This window comes from Crinia signifera, chromosome 6 (genome assembly GCF_055691185.1).
Source record: "Crinia signifera chromosome 6, ASM5569118v1, whole genome shotgun sequence".
Taxonomy (NCBI): domain Eukaryota; kingdom Metazoa; phylum Chordata; class Amphibia; order Anura; family Myobatrachidae; genus Crinia; species Crinia signifera.
This window is the reverse complement of record NC_139222.1, coordinates 64,732,200-64,756,051: the sequence shown is the minus strand read 5'-3', so window position 1 is coordinate 64,756,051 and position 23,852 is coordinate 64,732,200. Positions and strand designations below refer to the sequence as shown.

At 44.6% G+C, this 23,852-nt stretch overlaps 1 protein-coding gene across 1 annotated transcript; it reads right to left on the bottom strand.

Annotated features, from left to right (window-relative positions):
* Positions 1–1,831: 1,831 nt before the first annotated feature.
* LOC146007658 (peroxisomal N(1)-acetyl-spermine/spermidine oxidase-like) lies at positions 1,832–22,222 on the bottom strand. Its single transcript, XM_083146154.1, has 7 exons — positions 21,874–22,222; positions 13,222–13,705; positions 12,395–12,588; positions 11,087–11,339; positions 10,801–10,913; positions 8,910–9,067; positions 1,832–2,004 (listed from the first exon to the last, which is right to left on the bottom strand). The coding sequence occupies exons 1-7, from the start codon at positions 22,130–22,132 to the stop codon at positions 1,855–1,857; spliced, it is 1,611 nt and encodes a 536-aa protein (XP_083002280.1). The 5' UTR covers positions 22,133–22,222; the 3' UTR covers positions 1,832–1,854.
* Between the last annotated feature and the right edge of the window lie 1,630 nt (positions 22,223–23,852).

Sequence of the window (23,852 nt, the reverse complement as noted above, 5' to 3'; positions counted from 1 at the left end):
GATCGGCGGCTCCCTCAGGGGTAGATTTATTATTAGGCGATCAGGGGAATATGCGCTATCCCCGTGCGTTATGGCAGGGGATAGCGCTTCCCCTGATCTATGACACTGGCTGTGCGGGTGTTTAGCGTGCAGCGCTGTGGGGCAGGAGGCATAGTGCAGCTACGATATTTCGTAGTGCGCGCCTGCCTAATTTATGAAGGTCAGCATCGCTGACCGTTCCGCCGCCTACAGCTATCGACTTCGACAGCTGCAGGTGGCGATGCCCTATGCCCACAACAGGGACAGCACTGTCCCTGCTACTGGCTCTGAGCTGCGCTGGGGATCTCGTGAGAGTAGCGAGATCCCGCGCATGCGCAGTCAGCTGGCCAAATCGGATGTGTATGACATTGCATCGGAGGCCGTGCATATCGGACCTGGGTTGGAGGTCGGACCTGCATGCATGATATCACTCGGACCCCCTCCCGTCGGTGGGGAACTGGGGTTACATGCAATACATAACATGTGTAAGGACCGCATGCAATTGATCGCATGCGATCCTTGTGCCCAGGCAGCTTGCGCGGAATGGGATGGCCATACACTGCTGCGATACATCGCAGTAGTGTATGGACAGCTTTAGACATACACTCCTACACAATGCATGGTCCCGTGCGAATCATGTCAGAATCAGAGGTCAGACGGGCTGCACATAGGATAAATTGTTTGTGCAGCCGTCAGTGGCATGTCGCAGGTGCATTTTAGCACCCGCAATGTATTACATCCGACTTCCCTTAAAATCCTCCTGCAGCTTCTCAGGAGGACTTTGACATGCAATAAAGTGCCAAGTCCGATGTGAGCTTCTGGGGAAGCTCAAGGTAAATCGGGCATGACAATCGTACTAGTGTATGAGGGGACTTTATAAAGGTGGCAATACGCTGCTCTGACTTATCAGCATCCGATCCCCCTTAAACCTCCCTTCCTCCCTTGAGCAGCGTATGGGCATCCAATCGCCTGCAAGTCCTTCTGCATGTGACAAATCGCATGCAATCCTGCGCCCCGCCGCCGGGAGGCATGGGACCACGGATCGGATTGGATCGGATGCCAACCACTAGCCTTTACTAGCCTCCAAACGTTTAAGCATTCCCTGAAAACTCACCTCTTCAGGAAAGCCTTTGATATTTAAGTGCCACATGCATATCCCTCTAAGGCACTTATATAGCTTCCTTTCTGGCAGCGATGGACTGGGCCACCGAATCAGCCCTGGCATTTGTGCAGGCCCGCGACCTTTGTTGCGCACATGTGGCTTGCAGGAGATGGGATTAGCGGCTTGTGATGCCCCCCACTCTCCTGGACCTCAGCGGCGCACAGAGAGACCTGCCAGACCCGATGTGAATCCAGCGACTCTCTCTGTGTGCCGAATGGGAGGCGGAGCCTCCACTTTGCATGAAGAAATCAGCCCACCTGGCCATCGGGCCCTCTGGCACTTGCCAGAAGTGCCTGATGGCCAGTCCGGCCCTGCCTTCTGGACTTGCAACTTGGTGGAACTCCTATGCTATTACTGGTGCCTGTTCTTGTGTTTCCCTCCTACGTCCCTATAGATTGTAAGCTTGCAGCAGGGCTCTCCTACCTCCAAGTCTGTCTGTTGTTACCCAGTTTGTTTTATCACTGTCTACAATTGTAAAGCACAATGGAATCTGCTGCATTATATAAGAAACTGTAAATAAATCAATAAATTCCTTGATTTAAATACACTTATACCATAAAACAAGGTACATTTTTGGTTCAGTTATGCATTCGTTTTTTATTGGGGTATATTTTACTTAAACATGACTCAAATAATAGATTGAATAATTAGTGTAGATTGGTATTTGTTTTATTCTAGAGCTTGGCTTCGCTATTAGTAGCTCCCAGCCCTGGATATCTGCTAATCAGACGCTGCGCTTCTCTCCGGCCAGATATCAGAGCACCATGCGTTGTAGAATAGAAATTTCGTTCTGTGGCTTCTCCAGCAAAAAGTACCTGCAAAGGCTGAACGAGACAGAAGAGTAAGATACATCAAGTATTTCAAAATTCATTTTAATTTTGTTTACTTATTAGCAAAAATGAATGTGGTTGTCTTGTGCATAGCATGTTTGGCGTGCTTTGTATAATTGATAAGAATATAGTCTTAGGGCTAAATTTACTAAAGGTTCTAAAAATGCAAAGTGGAGATGTTGTCCATCGCAACCAGAGTCAGGCTATCATTTCTCTGTTGCATCAAAGAAAATAATAAACAGGATCTGATTAATTGGGCAACATCCCCGGTTCTCACTTTTTTAACCTTTAGTAAATTTACCACTTTATCCTTGGGGTGCTGTGAAAAAAATTCTGATATGCCAGGGCAGACTGATTCAAGAGAGTATGGGAAATCCCTAGTATGTGATCCTTGCAAGTCATCATACTGACAGCTCTGGAGACTGCTCAGAATTTGGCAATACAACACTATATGGAACTAGTAATCCCGGTCGAAGCTAATGCTTCTAAAGCTAGTCTGCTGCCTTGTGATTGCCTCTGTGTTTGTGCATGTGCGAGAGAGAAAGAGATGTGGTTTCACTCGCTACCAACAGATGGCAGTGTTTCAGAGACAAAATACAGACACTATACCTATATATAATATATAGATGGGGGCGTGGCCTGACGAGCTGTGAAGAGGACATGCGGGAGAGCTCCTCCGTTACCTCATGCACAGCCTTTGCATGAGGTTCAAAATTACAGGCCCATTGCCCTTTTAAATACTGATGCTAAATTGTACGCTAAACTTATTGCCCAACGCCTCTGCCCTCTATTACCCTCGCTAATTAGTGCTGACCAAGTCGAGTTTGTCCCTGGGAGACAGGCCTCGGACAACACACGAAGAGCTTTTGTCATTATAGAATCTTGTAATGCTGAATGGGTCCCTGTATTAATCCTCTTCCTAGATGCAGAGAAATCTTTTGATAGATTGCGCTGAAAATATCTCTGGTCAATTTTGGAGCGCTTCGGCTTAAGGGAAAGGATATTGGATTCCATATTAGCATTATATTCATCCCCTTCTGCTAAAGTGGCTGTGAACGGGTGTTTATCATCTGGGTTGATATCACAAATGGACCCAGGCAGGGCCGGTGCAAGGTTTCTCGGCACCCTAGGCAAACTATTAGCCCAACGCCCCCCCCCCCCCTTCCCCCACCACCACCACCAAAATGTGGTCACGCCAGGCTATTATAGCATGTCATGTTCCCAATGTTTAAAGGGCAAAATGAACCCTGCCCCTTTAGCAGTGCCCTGCTAAAAAAAAGCCTGCCCATGCTGTCATCATGTGTGCATCCAGCATCTTGGTTAATTAGTATGCGTGATTGGCTAGGGAAGGGGGGGGGGGCTCCGATTATTTTGGGGGGAGATTCTGTGATGCCCTAGGTTAGATTATATAGCAATATTTAGAAGATATTCTGTTGTTACAGTGCAAAGACCAGGTTTTTTTTATCGCCAATGAAATCCATTTTATCAAAGTGAATCCTATATTACAAACATTTAAATATATTTACTGTTGAACAAGATTCTATGGAACTAGGAAATCACTTGAATGTAATAGAATATGTTCTAGTCACTTAATGCAGACTACTCAGTGTCTTGTAGGAAAATCACCACTGTATGGCTAATAAGAACGCTGGACACACAGTAGCTGCTGGGAGAGGACTGACAGGCACTGATTTGTACTGTAGCTTATGAGACATACACTGACCAGTGCTAGTGCAAAACTGCATGGCTCCAGACTCTGTGGTACTACACGTGCCAGCATGCAGCAAGCGGTCTCTACCTGTGTTACAGCAGGCAGGGGAGCAGCGGAGAGCTGTCACACACTGGCTCACCATCCGTCCTGTGAGTGGCCCTGGCGCTGCGATGATGTCACGGTGCGCGCAGTTCAGACTTGGGATAAAGCAGCGTGAAATGCTCCGGGCTGCAGCGAGCGCATTGAGAGGAGAGGCGACTGCCTTAGAAACAAAGCGCTCCCTGTCACTACAGCACCACTGCTACTAGTCCCTTACCACTGTCAACAACCCCTTACCCACTGATACTAGCCCCTTACTACTGCCTAGAGCCCTGGGGAGGGGCAATTAATGCTACCCTGTCCTGCTAGAGCGCTAGGGACTTTCTTCACTGATGGTAGTGGCCCGGTCGGCTGGAATGGTTAATTGGCGGGCGGCTGTATCTGTCTTGGTCCGCATTGCTTCAAAAGAGCTCAGCACGGTGCCGCCCTCTAGTGGCCGGCGCCCTAGGCAAATGCCTTAAGCTGCCTAGTGGTGGCGCCGGCCCTGGACCCAGGCCATAGTTGACTACCCTCCTGCATTCTTCAGAAGACTCCATGAAATAGCAGCAATCTCCCTCTCTCCCTCATTAGTCTAGCAATCTCCCTCATTTCACCTAGCCCATATTACACTGTTACATTTTTGGGGAAAAAAGGAATGAGAGATAGATACATTTACACTGAATCATCAGCACCATTTCCCAGCACTTAGCAAGTATAGTATCTCTTACTAACTGCTTTGGGGCTCATCTACATTTGGATGTAAGTCATTTTAAAAGATTCCTCTCACATTTAGCAGTACACACCCATGCGTCTAGATGCCACGTTCACAATCTCTTTTCACAATCTCTCCATATACAGTATGGAGCTAGACACACCCTAAGGTGGGTAGAGCATGACACGCCCCCCTCAATGGGGCGCTGTGCAAAATACTACTACCAACTATAATCTCCCTGAAACTAGTTATCAAAAGTAGGCAAGTATGACCCAGGCAAGGTTGTCCTCTCTCCCCACTTGTCTTTGCATTAGCTATAGAGCCCCTGGCAGAGAGTATCCAATCCTCTGCTGAGATATTAGGACCTGTAATAGGCGGAATTTCTCATAAAATAAGCCTTTTTCGCTAATGATGTTCTGTTGTATTATGCAGCTGGCTTTATTTTTACCTTACTTACATTCTATTTTAGAGGACTACTCCAGGATCTCTTACTATAAGTTGAATACCTCCAAAACACGCTTTACCTTTTAATTTTTCAAGTGACGATGTTAAAGCTGTGAAAGACACCTATAAATATTCATGGCAAACTAAGTCTTTGAAATATTTAGGAGTATAGTTGGTAAATGATAGCGGCCTCTTGCAATGTAACTATATCCCCTTATTGCGGACATTTGAGACATTAACTAAAGAGTTGTTCCTACACAAAGTCTCCTGGTTAGACCAAGTGGCTGCAGCTAACATGATTTTACTCCCCAAACTTATGTTTCTTTTTCGTACGATCCCTTGATCTATTCCCAAAGCCCTCTACACCAAATTAAACAAAATTCTCTCTCACTATATATGGAAAGGAGCCAGACCTACAATACAGGTTGAGTATCCCATATCCAAAATGCTCGGGACCAGGAGAATTTTGGATAACGGATTATTCCGTATTTCGGAATATTTTAATATTTCAATTATGTATTTTGAAGTATCTTGCATTTATGCTGTATAAACACATAAAATACACACAAATATATTTTATTACCACGTAAAATACACACAAATATATTTTATTTGTTCAAAAAACAAGGTTTCAAAACATGAAACAAAATTTGTGTACTATCTCAGATATTGAATTTGAATGCCAAGCAATCATTTTCTTGCACATATATAGTGCCAGTTACATATCATGTCACCAGTAGTGCTGTTACAAATGTCCCCAGTGAGTTTTTAGCAAAAAAAATATTTTTTTTTTCACTTTCTGGAATGTATGGTTTTCGGAATAATTCGGATAACGGATACTCGGATACGGGATACTCAACCTGTATCTAGAAATGTCCTTATCCTTCCTAAATGTGAGGGTGGGGTTGCCTTTCCCGAAGGTTATCACAATGCCTGTCTTCTCAGGCAAGTTAGTGATTGGTTTAACATAGCTAACCCTAAACTTTGGGTAATAATTGAACATTCTTTTTCTCCCATACCCTTGACACTGTAGATCTATTGTGTTTACCAGCAGACTTTTCCCTGATGCGTTCTGGTCCGGGTGAAGCGATGCGGGTGACCTTATGGGCATGACATAGGTTTGTCTCTTCTTGTGACGGATCGCTTTACCGGGGCCAGGACTTTCACTATTGACTATAACTTCATTTATTCACAATTTATGCTTCGATTCTTGGATATCTAGGGTTCTTGTTAAACTTAGTGATATTTGTGACTCAGGGGGGTCTAATCCCTTTCAGTAGTTTACATCTGTCATATGGGGCCTTATTCGAGTTCACTCTTTCTGACAAAATCCTTCTTAGATGGACAAAACCATGTGCACTGCAGGGGGGCAGATGTAACTTGTGCAGATCTAATTAGATTTGGGTGGGGTTTTACTTCAAAGTGAGATCTATATTGCAGTGTTAAAATAAAGCAGCCAGTATTTACCCTGCAAAGAATCACCAAAAAATCACCAAATCTATTTCTATCTGCACATGTTACATCTGCCCCCCTGCAGTGCACATGGTTTTGTCCATCTAAGAAGGATTTTGTCAGAAAGAGTGAACTCGAATAAGGCCCCATATGATGTGCAGATAGAAATAGATTTGGTGATTTTTTGGTGATTCTTTGCAGGGTAAATACTGGCTGCTTTATTTTAACACTGCAATATAGATCTCACTTTGAAGTAAAACCCCACCCAAATCTAATTAGATCTGCACAAGTTACATCTGCCCCCCTGCAGTGCACATGGTTTTGTCCATCTAAGAAGGATTTTGTCTGAAAGAGTGAACTCGAATAAGGCCCATGGTGTCCCAAAGCATGATATCTATAAATATTTGCAGACTTGCCATTAGTTACTTTTCCAGCCCTCATTTTCTGTTGTCTCTTCCCCCATCCTGAAGCTGATTCTCTCTCACCTAAACTTATAGCATAGCAGGGGTAGTATCTCCTGGTGGTACTCTTATTTGATATTGGGAACTAAAAAGGGAAGTTACCGTCCCAGATCGAATGGGAACTTAACCTTAACAGGACTCTCTCTGTTGAGCACTGGTCCCATATTGCTGGATTATGCTTTAAAATCTCCAAATGTATATCTCACTCTAAGAAGTACTACAAACTATGTCATAGAGCCTATTTTACACCGGGCAGGCAACATAAAATATGTAAACAATGAATATCTATGTGCTAGTTATCCAGAAGAGATTAGCTCAAGTTCATCTGCTGGCTGCCGCCGCCAGATGACGCGCCGTAGTATGTATTCGAGCAGGGAGCGAGCTGTCCGTCTCTGCTCTGTGTAAGGAGCGTGCTGTCCGACTGTAGTAACTGTGCAGCGCACAGCCACCTTCAAATGTGGACTCGCTGGAAGGATCGGTGTAGCAGAGGGGTTACTGCGAAGTTGAAAGCTGGCGCATAGGTGCCGGTGGCCTCTATTGGAGTCAGGATAGGGTTCCCGCAGGAGAGGAGAAATTGACCAGGCCTCTTGACGCGTTTCTCCGCTATTGGCTTTTACAGCGGTTTCCTCAGAACTGAGGAAACCGCTGTAAAAGCCAATAGCTAAGAAACGCGTCAAGAGGCCTGGGCAATTTCTCCTCTCCTGTTGGGACCCTATCCTATTGTATCTATGCGCAAGAATACATATACACATAGATATTCATTGTTTACACTTTGGTCCAAATCAGCAATTTTCCAGATTGCTATTGGGAGCAGCCTATTTCCATAATCATCCATTTGCCTTAATAGGCAGAGAGTAATATAATATAACTTACTATAATCTAATTTGCTTATTCCCCCCCCCCCTTTTTGTTAACATAAAATATGGCCTTCTACATCAAAATACTGATGTAGACAATGTTGTGTAATTGGTACCCTATATAACATTTTTTTGGTCCTGCCCGATGTGACAGTCTCTATGGTCTATTGTATTTGCACTTATTAATAAAGTGTTGATGGAAGATGTCTCTGTGGATCCTGTACTAGCCATTTTTAACTACCACCCCAGGTTGCTAGCCGTGGGTGATGCCTAGGCTGTGCCTAACCTGCCTCACCCCACGGCATGCCACTGATGAGACTTATGATTGTACTTATCCCACTTCGGCCTCGTCGCCACTCATGAAATGTTTTAAGTGGGGTGAATTAATGGATAAATGGGGACATTCCCTCCTTGGTACTGCACCTAGTGAGTTTGCTCTAACTTGATAATTTTGTCTCTTAATTTCTCCTTTTGTTTTCATGGCATGCGCCTGGCTCATCCTTCCCTTTCTATACTTTTCTTCTCCTTGCTCTCATTTTCTTCTGCCTATCTCCTTCCTTTTGTCAAGGAGGTATTCCCTTTTCTATGTTTCAGTCTCATACTCAGCAAATGGTCACGATGCAGTAGTTTAGGTGATCAATGTTTTGAATATATTTATTCATCTTCAGGATAATGTTATCCTGAAGAAAAATAAATATATTCGAAGCGTTGATCACCTACACTACTGCATTGTGACCATTTGCTGAGTATGAGACTTAAACAGTGCTGTATGAGAATTGCTATATACGTGTTCCTGACTGGGTCCATTAAAGAAAGCACCAGCTAAGGCTGCTTATACAACGTGAGTGCTTCTACACACAGATATATGTATATATATATATATATATATATATATATATATGTATATATATATATAGAGAGAGAGAGAGAGAGAGAGAGAGAGGGTGTTATCATCTGCCCAGTTGTGCCCAGGATGAAGAATGTCATAATATAAAAAAAAAAAAATTGTCAGCCAAGGTATAAACATGCCCAGTAATGCATGGTCCCAGTTCCTTTATGTTCAATGTAACATAACATAGAATTGTTTTTATTTGCTTTCTATGTAAGAACAGTTGTTTTCCTTTGGTCTCAAAATCTACATTACAAACTCATTTTATTGGCTATTGTTTCACCATGTACATTACCTGTAGAGCATCTTTGTCTGTAGGCAGTGGCTCTGCTAGAACATCAATATCCTCCCCTGAGCTGCCCACTGCCACATGGCTGTAAGAGCCAACGGTATAAGGCTGGCTGTACCACTGTGAGCGCAGGATGCTGATTGGAGGGGGAAGGTTAGGGTTCCCTGTATGGAAGAAGAGAAATATTGCCATTTTTATCAATATCTTCTTTTTCAGTGCTGTTGAACCATACCTCCCAACTGTCCCACTTATTGTGGGAATGTCACGATTTTTTGGGACGTTCCTGCGTCCCTCCGTTGGCCGGCAGTGTCCCGCGGTGGGGGATGGGGGCAGTTGGGAGTCCCCCCTGTCACCCTGAATAGATCCTGTGTGCCACTGCTGGGATGTGTCGTTTCACAACAGCTGGACGGCCACAGTTTGGACATGCCTGGTCTCATTTGACATACCTTAGGTCGACACTACCAAAAGGTCAACCCAAGCTCGACATAGGGAAGGTCAACAGGTTGACATGAGTTTTTCATGATTACAAAAAAAAAAAAAAAAGATGTTTTTTTCATTCTTTACTATCCAAGTGGGAATATATTAGTGTAGCGGAGGGAGGCACTGTGCCTGAAGCATGGCAAGTGAAGCGGTACATATATATATATATATATATATATAAGTGTACAAGACCTGCACTCTCACCCACATAAATGGTAACCGCTAGGGTGCCGTATAAATAGCAGTGTCCTAAGAGACAGTACTATGTAAATACAGTAGCTCCCGTGAGGGAAAACAGCACTCACCAGACTTTATGCAGTAAAGGTATACAGGAAACAAGGTGTCCCAGGTTTAATGGTTCTTACTTGGAGCCTGCCGACGTTTCGGTCCAACACGGACCATTATCAAGGCAGAAGGTATCCAAACGTGTCAACAGCAAACAACAGTGCATCAGCTGATGCACTGTTGTTTGCTGTTGACACGTTTGGATACCTTCTGCCTTGATAATGGTCCGTGTTGGACCGAAACGTCGGCAGGCTCCAAGTAAGAACCATTAAACCTGGGACACCTTGTTTCCTGTATACCTTTACTGCATAAAGTCTGGTGAGTGCTGTTTTCCCTCACGGGAGCTACTGTATATATATATATATATATATATATATATATATATACGGTGTCCATATCGACGTACGATTACATAGACACCAAAAAATCATAAAAAAAATCATATTGTCCTTTTGACCGTCGACCTTCCCTATGTCGAATATAAGCTTTTGTCCACCTTTTGGCAGTGTAGACCTAAGGTATGTTGACACATTTTCCAGTGTCGACCTATTCACTGTCGACCATTATTCCTCGTGACCTAGTGACTGTTGACATAGACATTGTCAATAATCTATAGCGTATCCACTTTTACACTAATCTGCACTGTTCAGCAGAGGATTCTGTCGCCTAGTGTGGAGGGGTAAGGGGACGTTTTATTTAGGAGGGGCGTACACTCTACGACTCGGTATTCGGTAAGCCAAGTCAACCAGAATCAGGCCCAGTGTGTATAGTGCTTAAGGTGGACGAACAGCCAGGTAACCAGAGGTACAGGAAAAATATGGTGATAACAGGCAAAGGAGTCAAGTCAAGATGAGTCGGAACTAGTAATCAGACAATATCGGTCACTAAAGGCATCAGCACGGAGAGATGACCTATCAGAATAAGGCTTATATAGTCTTCAGAGTTGTTGACATCCTGATGTCAAAGGTCACCAGAAAGAATCTTTAGCTCACGCTGTATGCCCACTCCTCAAGAGACCCCTGAACAGGGAATGGTGGCCCAACACAAAGAAAAAAGCTGGAGAGATCAAAATGATAGGCAGAGGAAGGACAGAGGATATGACAAGAGGCAGGACACCTCCTAAATTCATTACCTGTGAACTGTCTCAGAAGAGCAGTCATTGTGGTGAGGACTTCTTCATCTGACAATGTCTCCATAAATTTAGACTCCTCTCCGGCTATGAATGCACACAGCACATGGCCAGGCCTGGACACAGAAGGCATGGTAGGAAGAAAAACAGAACGTTACAGATATTAACTCACCCATGCAAGGTAATTAACTTACTTAGGTAACAGGTTTATATTAGTCAGTGAAATAGCATAAACTCAAGCAATAAAATGAACTTAAGTAAATTGTCCAACAAGCGGTGTCTGACTTACTGTCCTGGTGGCGCAAGGACCACAAATCCAAACAGTTTTTTCACCCAGTTTTGCCTCAGGTCCTTCTGGGTCTCAGTAAGGGAATCCCCTTCCCACGCCAGCATGATACTCGTGCAATTTGGGTCCCAGAAGGGTTTTTCAAATTCCAGCAGAATCTTATTAACGGCTCCAAATCCTAAATTCTTAATTGCTTTAATTTTACTTGGTGGCAGAGAAGGACTCAGGAAATCCGTGACTCGCTTCTTCAGGAATCCTGTAACAAGACAAACATCTAGTCTGGCGGGTGCAAATACTACAGAAGCCTATGGGCTTCTTACCTCAGCGCTGTGTGAGGGACCCAGTGCTCTGCGCATGTGCAGAAGGGCTCTCGGGTCTCATACCTGGAAGTCCAGCGCCAGAGCAGCATAGCAAGGTACAGCTCTTATCCTCTCACATATGTTAGAGCGTATGAGATTATTAAGAATGCGAAGGCTGGTGATGTGCAGTGATGTAGAGTGGCGGATGTTAGAATATACCGCCCTGTGTTATTTCATAAACTGGCCACACCTCCATTAAGAGGAAAAAACAGGCCCTCTAGCCATAGGTCTTGCCTACTAATTTCGGATGTGCAAATTGCTTTGATCATGCTAATGCAGTGGTTCCCAAACTGTGTGCCGTGGCTCCCTGGGGTGCCTCGGGACACTTGCAGGGGTGCCCTGGGTTGGTGGTCCAGGACCAACTCAAATTATTAATGGTTCATTATTTATGAGTAAAACCAGTGCTGGTGGCTGACAATCATAAAATGTGTACAAACAGAAGCAACTCCTGCCCTTTAACACATAACTGACCCTAAGAATCGCATATAAACCCAATCTAAGTAAAAAAAATTGGCCTAGGGGTGCCGTGAAAAAAATTCTGATACTCTAGGGTGCCATGATTCAAAATAGATTGGGAACCCCTGTGCTAATGCATGAATCCACCAGTGACCAGTGTATGCCAAACATCCATGCATCCACATGTAGATCACCATGCCCCCACTGTTTCACCACTCATACCTTCAACTGCCAACATTGTATCTGGACTTGCAAAATATCTGTTTGAAACAGGTGTCCCACCTGCATGCCTAGGTCTGCATGCAGGTGTTTGCATGCTATGGAAGTTGACTTAAGCCCCATACACACTAGGCAATATTGTTAACAATATCACTCAGAATCAGGTTCTAAGTCAGCAATCCATAGCTTATAGGTAGGTGAATGAGAAAGGTGTTTGATTACTTATATACAGCAAATATCACACACATTACTGTTACCTATGGGACCATAATGTTACCTAAAGGAACAGTGACAATGACGTGATCAGCCACAAAGGTGTTTCCATCCTCACACTGCACCTGTACAGGATACACATGAGAGTCGCTGCCTTGGTAGGATCCATTCCAGTGGATGTTCTTCACTGCATGGTTCAGTAACACAGTGTCATTGGGTAGCTGTGCTTTAATGTGGTCCACAAGGCTTGAAAAACCCCTAAAAGTATGAAAAAACCCTGTAAGACAAATGCGGGACAAGGCACGTGTATAGCCACAAGTAATGCAAACACGGTGGTGGTAAAGATGCTGAAACAAATGGGAGGAGGCTGACCGACACAGGGGAGATCAGACAATGGCTGGAAATTGAGAGTCACAGGGGAAAAGGAAGATACATTGATTCAGACCCATTCTCAGGGCTGCCAATTATTAAACAACTTTACATGCGCTCGGTACACAGTGCGGATGCATGGGATCCCTCTGTGAATAATGCCAGCAATTGCGCCATTCGCAAGATGATTGACAGCCGGTGGCCATTTCTGAGCAGCAACCTGGTGTTTTCGGGGAGTGCCCCGGAAAACTCAGCCAGCTCCCGGCCATCGGGAGAGAGGGTCGCTGACATCATCAGCGTTCTCCATCTCCCCATGACCATGCTTGCTTGGCGGCTGCAGAAATGAGTAAATCCATGCGATGGTGAGTGATTGAGAAAAGGATTTCCCGTTATTGTGCATGGCCACAAATGCATTTGGTGGGGAGCCACTCTGGCAGGGTGTCGTTCATGCGATCACTGGGATTCGAATATTTGCAGGCCGACGATGAGGTCTGAATTGTTTTTTTTTTTCATTTTACTTACTTGGGAAAGGTACAATCCAGCCCTGGAAGTGTTATATACTCCCCAAAGGGACAAAGTGCCACATGGTCCATACTATGGGTTCCTATGACGCAGCACTCCATATCGAGCATTCCCTTCAAAAAAGCCATATTAATGCCAACTGATGCTTTATCCCAATCCTGTGAGCTGCGGGCAATCTCTTGTTGTATGAAACCCCCCACGCTGGCATCTGGATCACAATCGATTTCTGAGACATTTCGTGCTTTCTCCAGCCAGGACGAGTATGAATTGCTGAGGTTCAGGAACACTTCTTGGCTAATCTGTTTTCCAGAGCTACTGTAGATAACTGGGATGTAAGAAGGGTGGCCTCCCAATTCTACTTTCTGGTTCTCCTCAAGCAAAGCATCAGGGCTTAAAAGGCCAAACTCGGCTGCCAGCTGGAAGACGGGATTTCCCGGAGATGGTCCATGGATCCACTGTGCACCGACCTCAGCCAGGCCCTTTGCTGAGATACAAAATGATGCCTTAACATTGTACTGCTAAACAAAACTATACTTATTGTATTCCGCAACCCCACAGATCTTAAAACTTGTATCAATAGGTCGGCCAAGGAAAGAATATGCCCAAATATAATTAACTCTTGTTACTATCATTAGTACTAAGGAATGTTTCTTAAATAATAACATAGCTCCTACAGTGCAAATTATATTTTGCTTGTCCATGTGCTCTTTTTCTATGAATATTTTGAGAAACACACTTGAATTTTGCATAAAAAATGATAGCCAACATACCCCAAACTTAAGTTTATAGATGGCATTGCCTGTGGCAGATCTGGAGGGGGGGGGGGGGGGGGATCGTGGCAATCAGAACCATGTAGCACCTCCATCGCTCTTAATACCGCTGAGGACTCTAGCAGTGCAGCAAAGCATTGGTGTGCAGCATATCAATGCAGGGAGAGAACAGAGACTGCAGTAAGAAGTGTAATAGGGGACTAATTGCCCTGATCACTCCCCTCCCCCCCCCATGGATCCGCAACTGAGCGTTGCCTAGCTTCTGCTGCATGAATGGAGATAGAGTGGAATAGGGAGGTTGGATTGCAGACTAATGCAATACATGTCAACACCACAGCTCAGGCATTCATCCTCTGGCAGTAGTACACATTGGATCACTTAGGCCCTTATTCTGCATCGTGCGGTACGGCCCGCGTGCGGCCGTACCGCCGATGTTTTTAGTCTGCACATGCGCAGAGGTCAATCTGCGCATGTGCAGCCCCATTCGCCGCAGACGTATTTCGTCCGCCGCAAAGGGGGCGTATAGGGGCGTGAGGGGCTTCATACCCTCATTTCCCTATGTATACGCCCCGCGTTTCATGGGCGTTCCCATGCAAGCGCGGGGCGTATGCATGCTAATGAGGGTATGACGCCACTGATGGGGGCGGAAAGCTGACGTCGCCGGATGTCAGCTCTCAGCCCCCATACAAGCTAACACACGGACGATTGTCCGTGTGGTCTCAGCTTGCGGGAGCTGCTGTGGCGTGCGGCCCTGCCTTCGATGGTCGACGACCATCGAATGCAGGGGGCAGCTCCCACCATGGTGGAGGCGTACGCCCCACCATTTTTATGCGGATCGCCAGCCGTCCATGTACGGACGGCCGTGGCGATCCGTCTCGTGGGCGGGGATTGGTTTGTGCGGCCAGAGCACCGTGTGCGGCTCTGGCCGCACCAACCAGAATAAGGGCCACAGTTAGGTAAATGTCGCCAGTCAACCCCTGCCTACTTTCATAGGTTTTATCAATATATTGAATTAAGCAGGTTTGCAGCTGTTCATTTAAATGACATATTGCTGAATGTGAAATATTAACGTCAAATCTAACTTTCCTGACTTAAAAACGACATTATCTCAATGTCAATAACAGATGGGCTTATGCATCAAAGTGACTGAGGTGGACAACATGGCATTGGTGCTACTTTTTGTGGTTTCCATCTCTTGAATTAAAAGGTGTGCCTTTCTCCCTCTATTTCCTTAGTGATTTATTTTACACACAAGAAGAGGCTAGAAGTCCATAGGTGATGCATAAGGCTGAAATACATGCACGCCAGTTGGTTAGCAGGTCAAAAAGAAGTAAACACCCAAAGTATGCCACCAAAAGGACTGGCCCACTAAGAAGATGCAATTGGTGAAAATGGGAATGTGACATAACAGAGCAAAGGTTGGGGATCCTAAGACTGGCCATTCGATAGAGGTGATAAAAGCAACATCTTGGGGAAGTCTCTGTCACTTAGTATGTATAATAAAAGATCTACAAAGGAATTCTACATCTTGTACATAGTAGTAGTACGTTTATTTATAAGGTGCCACAAAGTGTCCTCAGCCCCGTACATAGCATACCAACATACCATAGTTACTTTATGCTGTGTGTGTGTGTGTATATATATATATATATATATATATATATATATATATATATATATATATATATATATACACCACTTATCTGTCCTGACGAAGGGGGAGACCCCGAAACGTAGACGGACGTTTTATGACTGAATAAACAGTCCTTGTTTCACCAACTGAGAGACCCCGAGTGCCCTTTCTTTCTACACGTATCTACAAGGGGCTGAAAGGTCCCTATTGCTGGCACCGGGGCACATCATCCCATTTGGGCTACACCTAAGTCCTGTTGAGCCGTATCTATCCCTCTTTTATATATATAAATATATATATAATGCAGAGGGTGCTGCTTCTTCTTGCTATAGCTCCATTTATTTAAACAGCACAATGGGACTGAATCATGTGTGGGTGTAGTAAGCATGGCTGCTGCTTCCTGGAAAGCAGCACAGATACTTACTTATGGTAAGGCAGCAGTAGGCGTCTTGTGTAAGTAGATGCTACATCCAAAGACGCAGCATGGGATCACTATGTGACACTATCGGCAGGCCGAGTAAGTTCTAGGATTCTTTAGATCCAGCTCGGGACCCTAGGTATGAGCTGATATGTTGTTAGCACTGTCTGTTTATTTGGCTACCCAGCAACTTCCTAGGAATGGCCACAGGTGTTACCCATCAGTGTCTGCCATCCGTGGTACCATTGATGAGTAATTGATTATGTGAAACCATTTAAAAGGCAACTATCAATGGTTTCACCCACTGATGGTCACCCTTGCTTTACAATGCATTAGGCTGTGGGCAAGTGAAAGCCCAGGGGCAGAACTTCATGGAAGTGTTGGTGACAGAGCTATGCTTAATGTCCCAGGAAATTGGGGGGGAAATATATATATATATATATATATATATATATATATATATATATACATATGCAGACCTGCGGCACTCGTCACTCGAACAAACGACAGGAACCAAAGCACGGGATGCCGGGCGACGTGTGATGCGATGGACGGGCGCGAGCGTCATCACGCTGCCAGACGCATGCCCGATGACGCGGCACGCTTGTATGGATGACGGGACGTGCCCCGGCGGCAGGGGCGGCTCGGGACACTCGGTGGGGAATATAAGGTGAGCTTGTTGTATTGTATTTGTACATCCTGAGGAAAATCTTATTGATTGAAACGTTGATGGTATCAGAGCTTTGGTTCCTGTCGTTTGTTCGAGTGACGAGTGCCGCAGGTCTGCATATGTATATTTCCCTGAGGGGTTCAGCGGGCACCGCATCAAGCTATCTTATTGGGGAGAGTGCCGAGCATACACAAGAATTGTATATTGGAACGACGCCGAGGTGTTGAACCAGTGCTAAGGCACCCCAGCATTTTACATTAGGATTCCTGTATCCAGTGTCTGGATAGCAGTGCACCCATGCACTGTATGATTTACCCACTGTGAGTTTATTCCAGTGTTTTTTACGTCATCACAGCTGATTGCTAGAATGACGGACAATGCTGTTACACATGAACATTTTAACCCATTATTGGTCCCTGTATTGGACGCCTATACCTTTTCAGACGCAGAGGTGGGATCCATTCTACATCGTGAACAGCTTTTTGCTCAGGCAGAAGCGCAGTCTGGGGAGAGCATTTATCGTGATTTACTTCGCCTGAAACAGAAAGAAATTGATTTCACGTACCACGCTATTTCTCTGAGTGACTATTATCGCAGCAAAAAAATCCCGAGGGGTTTTAGAGTTAAGAACTGTCCTACCATTGGCAGGTTTGATGCCAGCTTCTGCCATAAATGGATAGGTTTATTAAATCGTTGCTCGCTGGACCTTATGGTACTGGTCATTGACCAATCAAATAAGGAGGTCATTAACATCAAGAATAAAATTGAGCAATATGAAAAGGTGAATTTACCTACTCTTACCTCTGATACCGAAGAGGATTGGCTGAATAAAATGGAGAACCAACTCACCATTTATAAGAGAGATTTGATTAAATTTAAAAAAGAGAAATTTGTGAAAGTGGAGCGTGACTATGAAAATCACCAAGTTTATAGATGGTTAACAGGCGGTTCATCTGAACCTCGTAATAAACCATTCTTCAGGCGAAACAGACACCCCAGAACCAACTGTGACACTGAGACTTCTGCTGACGACAACAGCACTAATAGTGAGACAGAAAGAGGACAGAGGGCCCCTTTAGGGGTTACGACCCGCCGCGGTGGCATCAGAAAAAATGCTGCACCCGTAGAGGCGGCCAAACCCGCCGCGGCCAAGAGTGGAAGAAAGCCACCCAAAGCAAGAAACAGGAACTAATTTTTAATCTTTCTTCCTTTGAACTGACGCAGAGTGAGGTCAACCTTTTGTCCAAAGGCCTTTCTTTTATACCCTCTGTGGGTCCCAAGGATCTGAACTGGCAGATTGAGAAGCACCATCTGCAGAGACAATTGAAACTCAAGGAACATTTCCTTTCTAAAATCCCCAATACTCAGCCCAGTGACATCATTCCCATCCCTGATAAATTAAAAGCATTTAAAAATAAGTCATTATTTGACCCATTATCTAATAATGCTAGTATCAAAACTTTTATTAGAATGCTAGATGAGGAGGTGCGGTTGGGCTGGGAAAATGCAGATACACAGGAACTCAATTGCACCCCTGAAGAGAAAAAAGCCATCGTCTCGTTGGCCAACAATGAGCATTTAATTATCCGCCCTGCGGACAAAGGGGGTGCAATTGTTTTACAGGATATCACAGAGTACCGAGCTGAAATTGATCGGCAGCTGTGTGAACCTGGTGTGTATCGCAAGCTCCGGGGGGATCCAACTAAACTGTTTTCCAAAGAGTTAAAAATTGTGCTAGATAGAGCTCTCTCTGCAGGTATCATTGATGCTGAATTATTGCTTATTTTGTTCCCGAGCCACCCGATTATTCCCCTTTTGTATACCTTGCCCAAGGTGCACAAGGGGATTAATCCACCACCGGGGAGACCCATTGTGGCTGCCCGTGGTTCATTGTTTCAGCCAGCTGCTGTATACGTGGATTGCATGATGCAGCCGCTGGTACAGAAACACCCACATTTTCTTCTTGATACTACTATGTTCCTCAACAAACTGCTGGCATTTGGGGAAGTCTCTGGTGACGTATGGCTGGTTACAGCAGACGTCACCAGCCTTTACACGGTTATACCCCATGCTATGGGTTTGCAGGCAGTCCGAAGGCTCTTTGAGTGTGCAGGTTCGATTGATCCATCATTGACAGGTTTTTTGCTGGAACTTCTTGAGATGATTCTGACCCATAATTTTTTTATGTATGATGGGGATTTTTTCTTGCAGACGAGGGGGTGTGCCATGGGCTCTTCGGTAGCCCCCTCGTATGCTAATACCTACATGTTTGGCATAGAGGACGATTTGTTTTTTGGAGACCCTGTAACCGCGTCATGTGTCAAGTTATATACTAGATACATTGACGACGTGTTTCTAATTTGGGAGGGGCCTATTGAACCTTTAAAAGTTCTCTTTGAGAACAACAACATGTCCTCTAGCCCGGTAAAATTCTCTTATAAAATGAGCCAGGATGTCATTGAATTCCTGGATGTCAGAATCTCATTGAATGAGGGCAAAATGCACACGTCAGTGTTCACTAAGGACACTGACAGAAATACTTTTTTGCATTGGAATAGCTGTCATCCGAGGAGTTTAAAGTATGGTCTCCCATACTCTCAGATGCTGCGCATTGTTAGAATTAATAGTGATGGAGTGGTCGCGGGTGAACAAATCGACACTCTCATCTCTAAATTTCTTGAAAGGGGTTACTCCCTTGATAACTTAATAAATTCTAAAACCAAAGCACTCTCCATGAGCCGTCAGGAACTCCTGCTTCCCAAAGTCACTAAGAAATCCAACACTGGCAAATTCCCTTGGGTGACACAGTTTAATTCATCTTCACCTATGGTTAATTCTGTCTCCAAGAAATTATGGCCCATGATTAAAAGCGACAAAGATCTGGGTCTCCAAAATTGTGATCTGATGCCCTGTTATTCCAGGGCAAGAAATTTGCGCAGTTTGCTTGTGAAAACCGACATCACGGGTCGGGGTAAGGAACCCAACAGCCACTTTCTATCAGTAAAAAAGCCAGGCTGCTTTAGATGTGGGTGTGAGACATGTAAATTTCTTATTGCTGGGGACACATTTTGTCATCCCCAAAGGGGGACCAGTATTAAGATCAGGCATCATCTCACCTGTGAGAGTATGTACGTTATTTATCAGATCCTGTGTCCCTGTGGATTGTCATATATTGGCAAGACACAGAGGAAATTTAAGGAACGCATGGCGGGACATCGGTCCTCGATCAGGGCTGCATTGGCCAGTGGTCGAAGTGAGCAACCGGTGGCCCGCCATTTTGCTGAATGCAAACACAATCTGCCTAGCATGAGGTACCGTATGATTGATTTTGTCCCCGCACCTAGTAGGGGGGGCAATCGGGATCTCATGCTTCTTAGACGAGAAGCCGAATGGATTAACAGGTTACAGACCATTCAACCCAAAGGGTTAAATGAAAACCTTCCCCTTTCTTGTTTCATTAATCGCTAACTTTATTATGTTCATTTTATGTGTTTGCTTCCTACCTGGCATCTTTAGGGTATTATGCTGCTTTTATGCTTTTTGGTCCAATATTTATGATATTGCTTTGTTCAGCATTGTTTATGTTTTTTCTGTATTTGTTCACAGTGGTGTGTTGGTGATGGTAACTATGGAGATGCGTTGCTACGCTATTGGGATGCCGGGCGACGTGTGATGCGATGGACGGGCGCGAGCGTCATCACGCTGCCAGACGCATGCCCGATGACGCGGCACGCTTGTATGGATGACGGGACGTGCCCCGGCGGCGGGGGCAGCTCGGGACACTCGGTGGGGAATATAAGGTGAGCTTGTTGTATTGTATTTGTACATCCTGAGGAAAATCTTATTGATTGAAACGTTGATGGTATCAGAGCTTTGGTTCCTGTCGTTTGTTCGAGTGACGAGTGCCGCAGGTCTGCATATGTATATTTCCCTGAGGGGTTCAGCGGGCACCGCATCAAGCTATCTTATTGGGGAGAGTGCCGAGCATACACAAGAATTGTATATATATATATATATATATATATATATATATTTGTTGCTTGTGTTTCAACGGTGGGAACCCATCAATGGAATAATTATTCAACATTAGTAAAAGACCATTAATGATTTTGAATCCTTGATGATCGATGGCTATCACTACACCATTCTCGCTGTGGCACCTTATTCAGCTGTGTACCGGCGTAATGGTCCGGCCAGCTGTGTCTATAATGTTATAATCACTGCTGCTAATAGTCCATTTATGCTACCACAGAAATCTCGTCACACCATACCAATAATTCTACACCCACCTCCCCCCCCCCCATTTACCCAATCTCAGTTCTCATCTCCCACCTGTGTATCTTGCATATATACATTTGCATTATTATAAATTGCCGCAAGACAATGAATGGGGGACACTCTACAACCCAGCTCTTATGTATGCCTTTCACATCGCACAAACATCCCGGGTCTGAGTCGCTCCCGGGACTGACTCATGTCCAAATCCTGGGTGCAAAGGGTAACACATTCATTTTTGTAGAATAACATATAGTATACAGTAATTTCACTGTATAGCCTAATAGTACTGTAGGTACTTATGTAGTATCTGGACGCCCGATTATCGCATCGCATCCGACCAAATAGCATGCGATGCGATGGACCCGATTTTCCATAGGATTCTATGGGAAAAAGGGTCCTTTTCATTTCCCCACTATCCAACTACGCACTGAGTTGGATATAAACCTGTTCATTAATTCATTAAAAAGTATTCCGCATCCGCTTGCCACGCTTTGGGCTCAGTGGATCGCTACGCTCGCCACAGGTTTATATCCAACTCCATGCGTAGTTGGATAGTGGGGAAATGAAAAGGACCCTTTTTCCCATAGAATCCTATGTTAAAATGGACTCAGTCCATTTTAACATTGAATCCTATGGAAAAATCGGGTGCATCGCATCCCATGCGATGTGATGCGATGGACCCGTTTTTTTAATCGGGCGTCCAGATACTACATAAGTACCGTACTGTATTACCAAATTATTTGATCCCTGGCAGTTATTACATTTTACAACAAGACAATATGAACCTATGGCCGCTCTGCACCTCATGCAATCACTTTATGTGGCAGAATTCATATATATCCTGTAGCCGCGTTGCATGCATAGCCTAATTGTAATGTATTACCGAATTTCTGTGTCCGGATACGGCCTCCTGTCCTCCCAGTAGCCTCCAGGATCTTTACGTTTTGGAAGCCATGTTTGTGCAGCTTCTCAGCAGCTGTGAGTCCAGAGATACCAGATCCAATGATCAGTACTACAGGACCCCCAGAATCCATGGACTCAGGTTTTGCAGATACCACAGAGGGATAGTTCGAAGTCTGAACTATAGAGACCATGAGGATGAGGAGAAATCGGGCCCCAGAACTGTCCCGGTGTATTTGCATGTTGTCTACTTTTCTTCTTCTAGAAACACAGTAGATACGACCAAAATACAAAGCAAGAGCCTCTTGCAAGCTATTTTCCTTTAGCTTTAGCCCAACCCAATGAATAGAAGCCAAATATATGTGTGCAAACACTGACACAGTGCAAAGTCTTGCAGATGTGCTATGTTAGACAAAACAAATAGCTAAAAAAATTGTGCAATTGTTCCAGATACATTAACACTACATGGATAGATTTATAATGCTGGTGCTGTGTCCACAAGTTACATATTAAATAATACATTAAAATGTTTTGGTTTCTTTCAATCCACTGGAATCCCCACCGTCATCATGGGTGATTTCCGATCCTCAATGATAAACCATTTTTTCCTTCTGCCTCCAAAACTACTACCACATCCTTTTAGAGACATTACCTTCTTAAAATGAAGATTTTAATTTATAACACAATGAAAATGGGATGGGTTATGATATGCAAAGAATCCAGTTATATGAATTGGAAACATTTACCTGTGCATTGAAATTCATAAACTTCTTGTCCAGCATATTCGGAGACTCAAAATCCCGCAGTACTATATCCGGATGCTCTCTTGTTATGTCCACCACTAAGCCATCTATAATAGCCAGTGTTCAAGGACATTGGCTTACTCTGTGGAAGTAGAAACAACACTACCAATGTTACATGCAAATTTTATATTAAGCACCCTACAGGAAGTCAAAACTGGATATACAGTAAATAAATGTGTACCGTTCACTTACGGTACACTAAAAATACTTTGTATGGCTGGATGTTCTCTACTGGAGATCAAGGGAAACGCAGCTGGATCTGACATATCGTATAGCACAAAAAATATTCATAACTTTTTCATTGATGAGGGAAACCATGTGGCTCTCCACATCGATGGTAAAAGTAATTTACATTGGTCATATACCATTGATGATATTGAATCACCATTGGACGATGGTCATTTCTAGTAGGGATGCCCATTGTCACTCATCTTTGTTCACCATCAATGGCAATAGTGTAACCAGCCATCAATGGTAGCATGTTATGATGATGACTATTGATGATCATGTTTTTTGACTAATTGAAATCATCGTTGGCCACCCTAAACCCAGGGGGGAGTCAAAGTGTACACCACAACCACAGACCCACAGTTAGCAGGGTGCCTGTTACGTAGTCTGCGTAGTGGAGTATTGAGAATACCAATACACCACTATGCTGGCTACGCAAACTACGTAATTTACGCAAATGACGTAAGTTAAGCAAATTACGTAACTTGAGCCCTGCTAACACATAAAGGACCATATGCCCACTATCCACGTCATAACCCCAGTGTCCACGTGGGCGTGAAGTTAATTTAATAAAGTGTGGTGAGCGCAGCGAGCCGCCGAGCCCGAATCGTGGCGAACCCCGCGAGGGGACGCAGATACACGTGCGCTCGCCATGCTTCGGGCTCGGTGGCTTGCCACACTTTATAAAATTAACTCCACGCCCATGTGGACACTGGGGTTATGACGTGGATAGTGGGCATATGATTGTGTAAGTGCGTGTTGTGTGTGTGTGTGTGTGTGTAGTGTGCATGATATACTTACCATCCTGGCGTCTCCGGCACTCGACTCCCCGCAGTCCCAGCCGCCATGACAGTCCGGCATCTCAGCAATGTACGCCATTAGCGTAGTGCCACTGGGGGAGTTGGGAAACCATGTGATGCTCCCCCAGCGG

Excerpts from the sequence above, each read along its gene's own strand:
- LOC146007658 (XM_083146154.1), bottom strand. The coding sequence starts at position 22,132 with ATGCAAATACACCGGGACAGTTCTGGGGCCCGATTTCTCCTCATCCTC. Across the intron at positions 12,589-13,221 it reads CTGGATTGTACCTTTCCCAA|GGGTTTTTCAAGCCTTGTGG; the intron begins GTAAGTAAAATG and ends TCATACTTTTAG. Across the intron at positions 2,005-8,909 it reads CAGACAAAGATGCTCTACAG|CCTTTGCAGGTACTTTTTGC; the intron begins GTAATGTACATG and ends TGTCTCGTTCAG.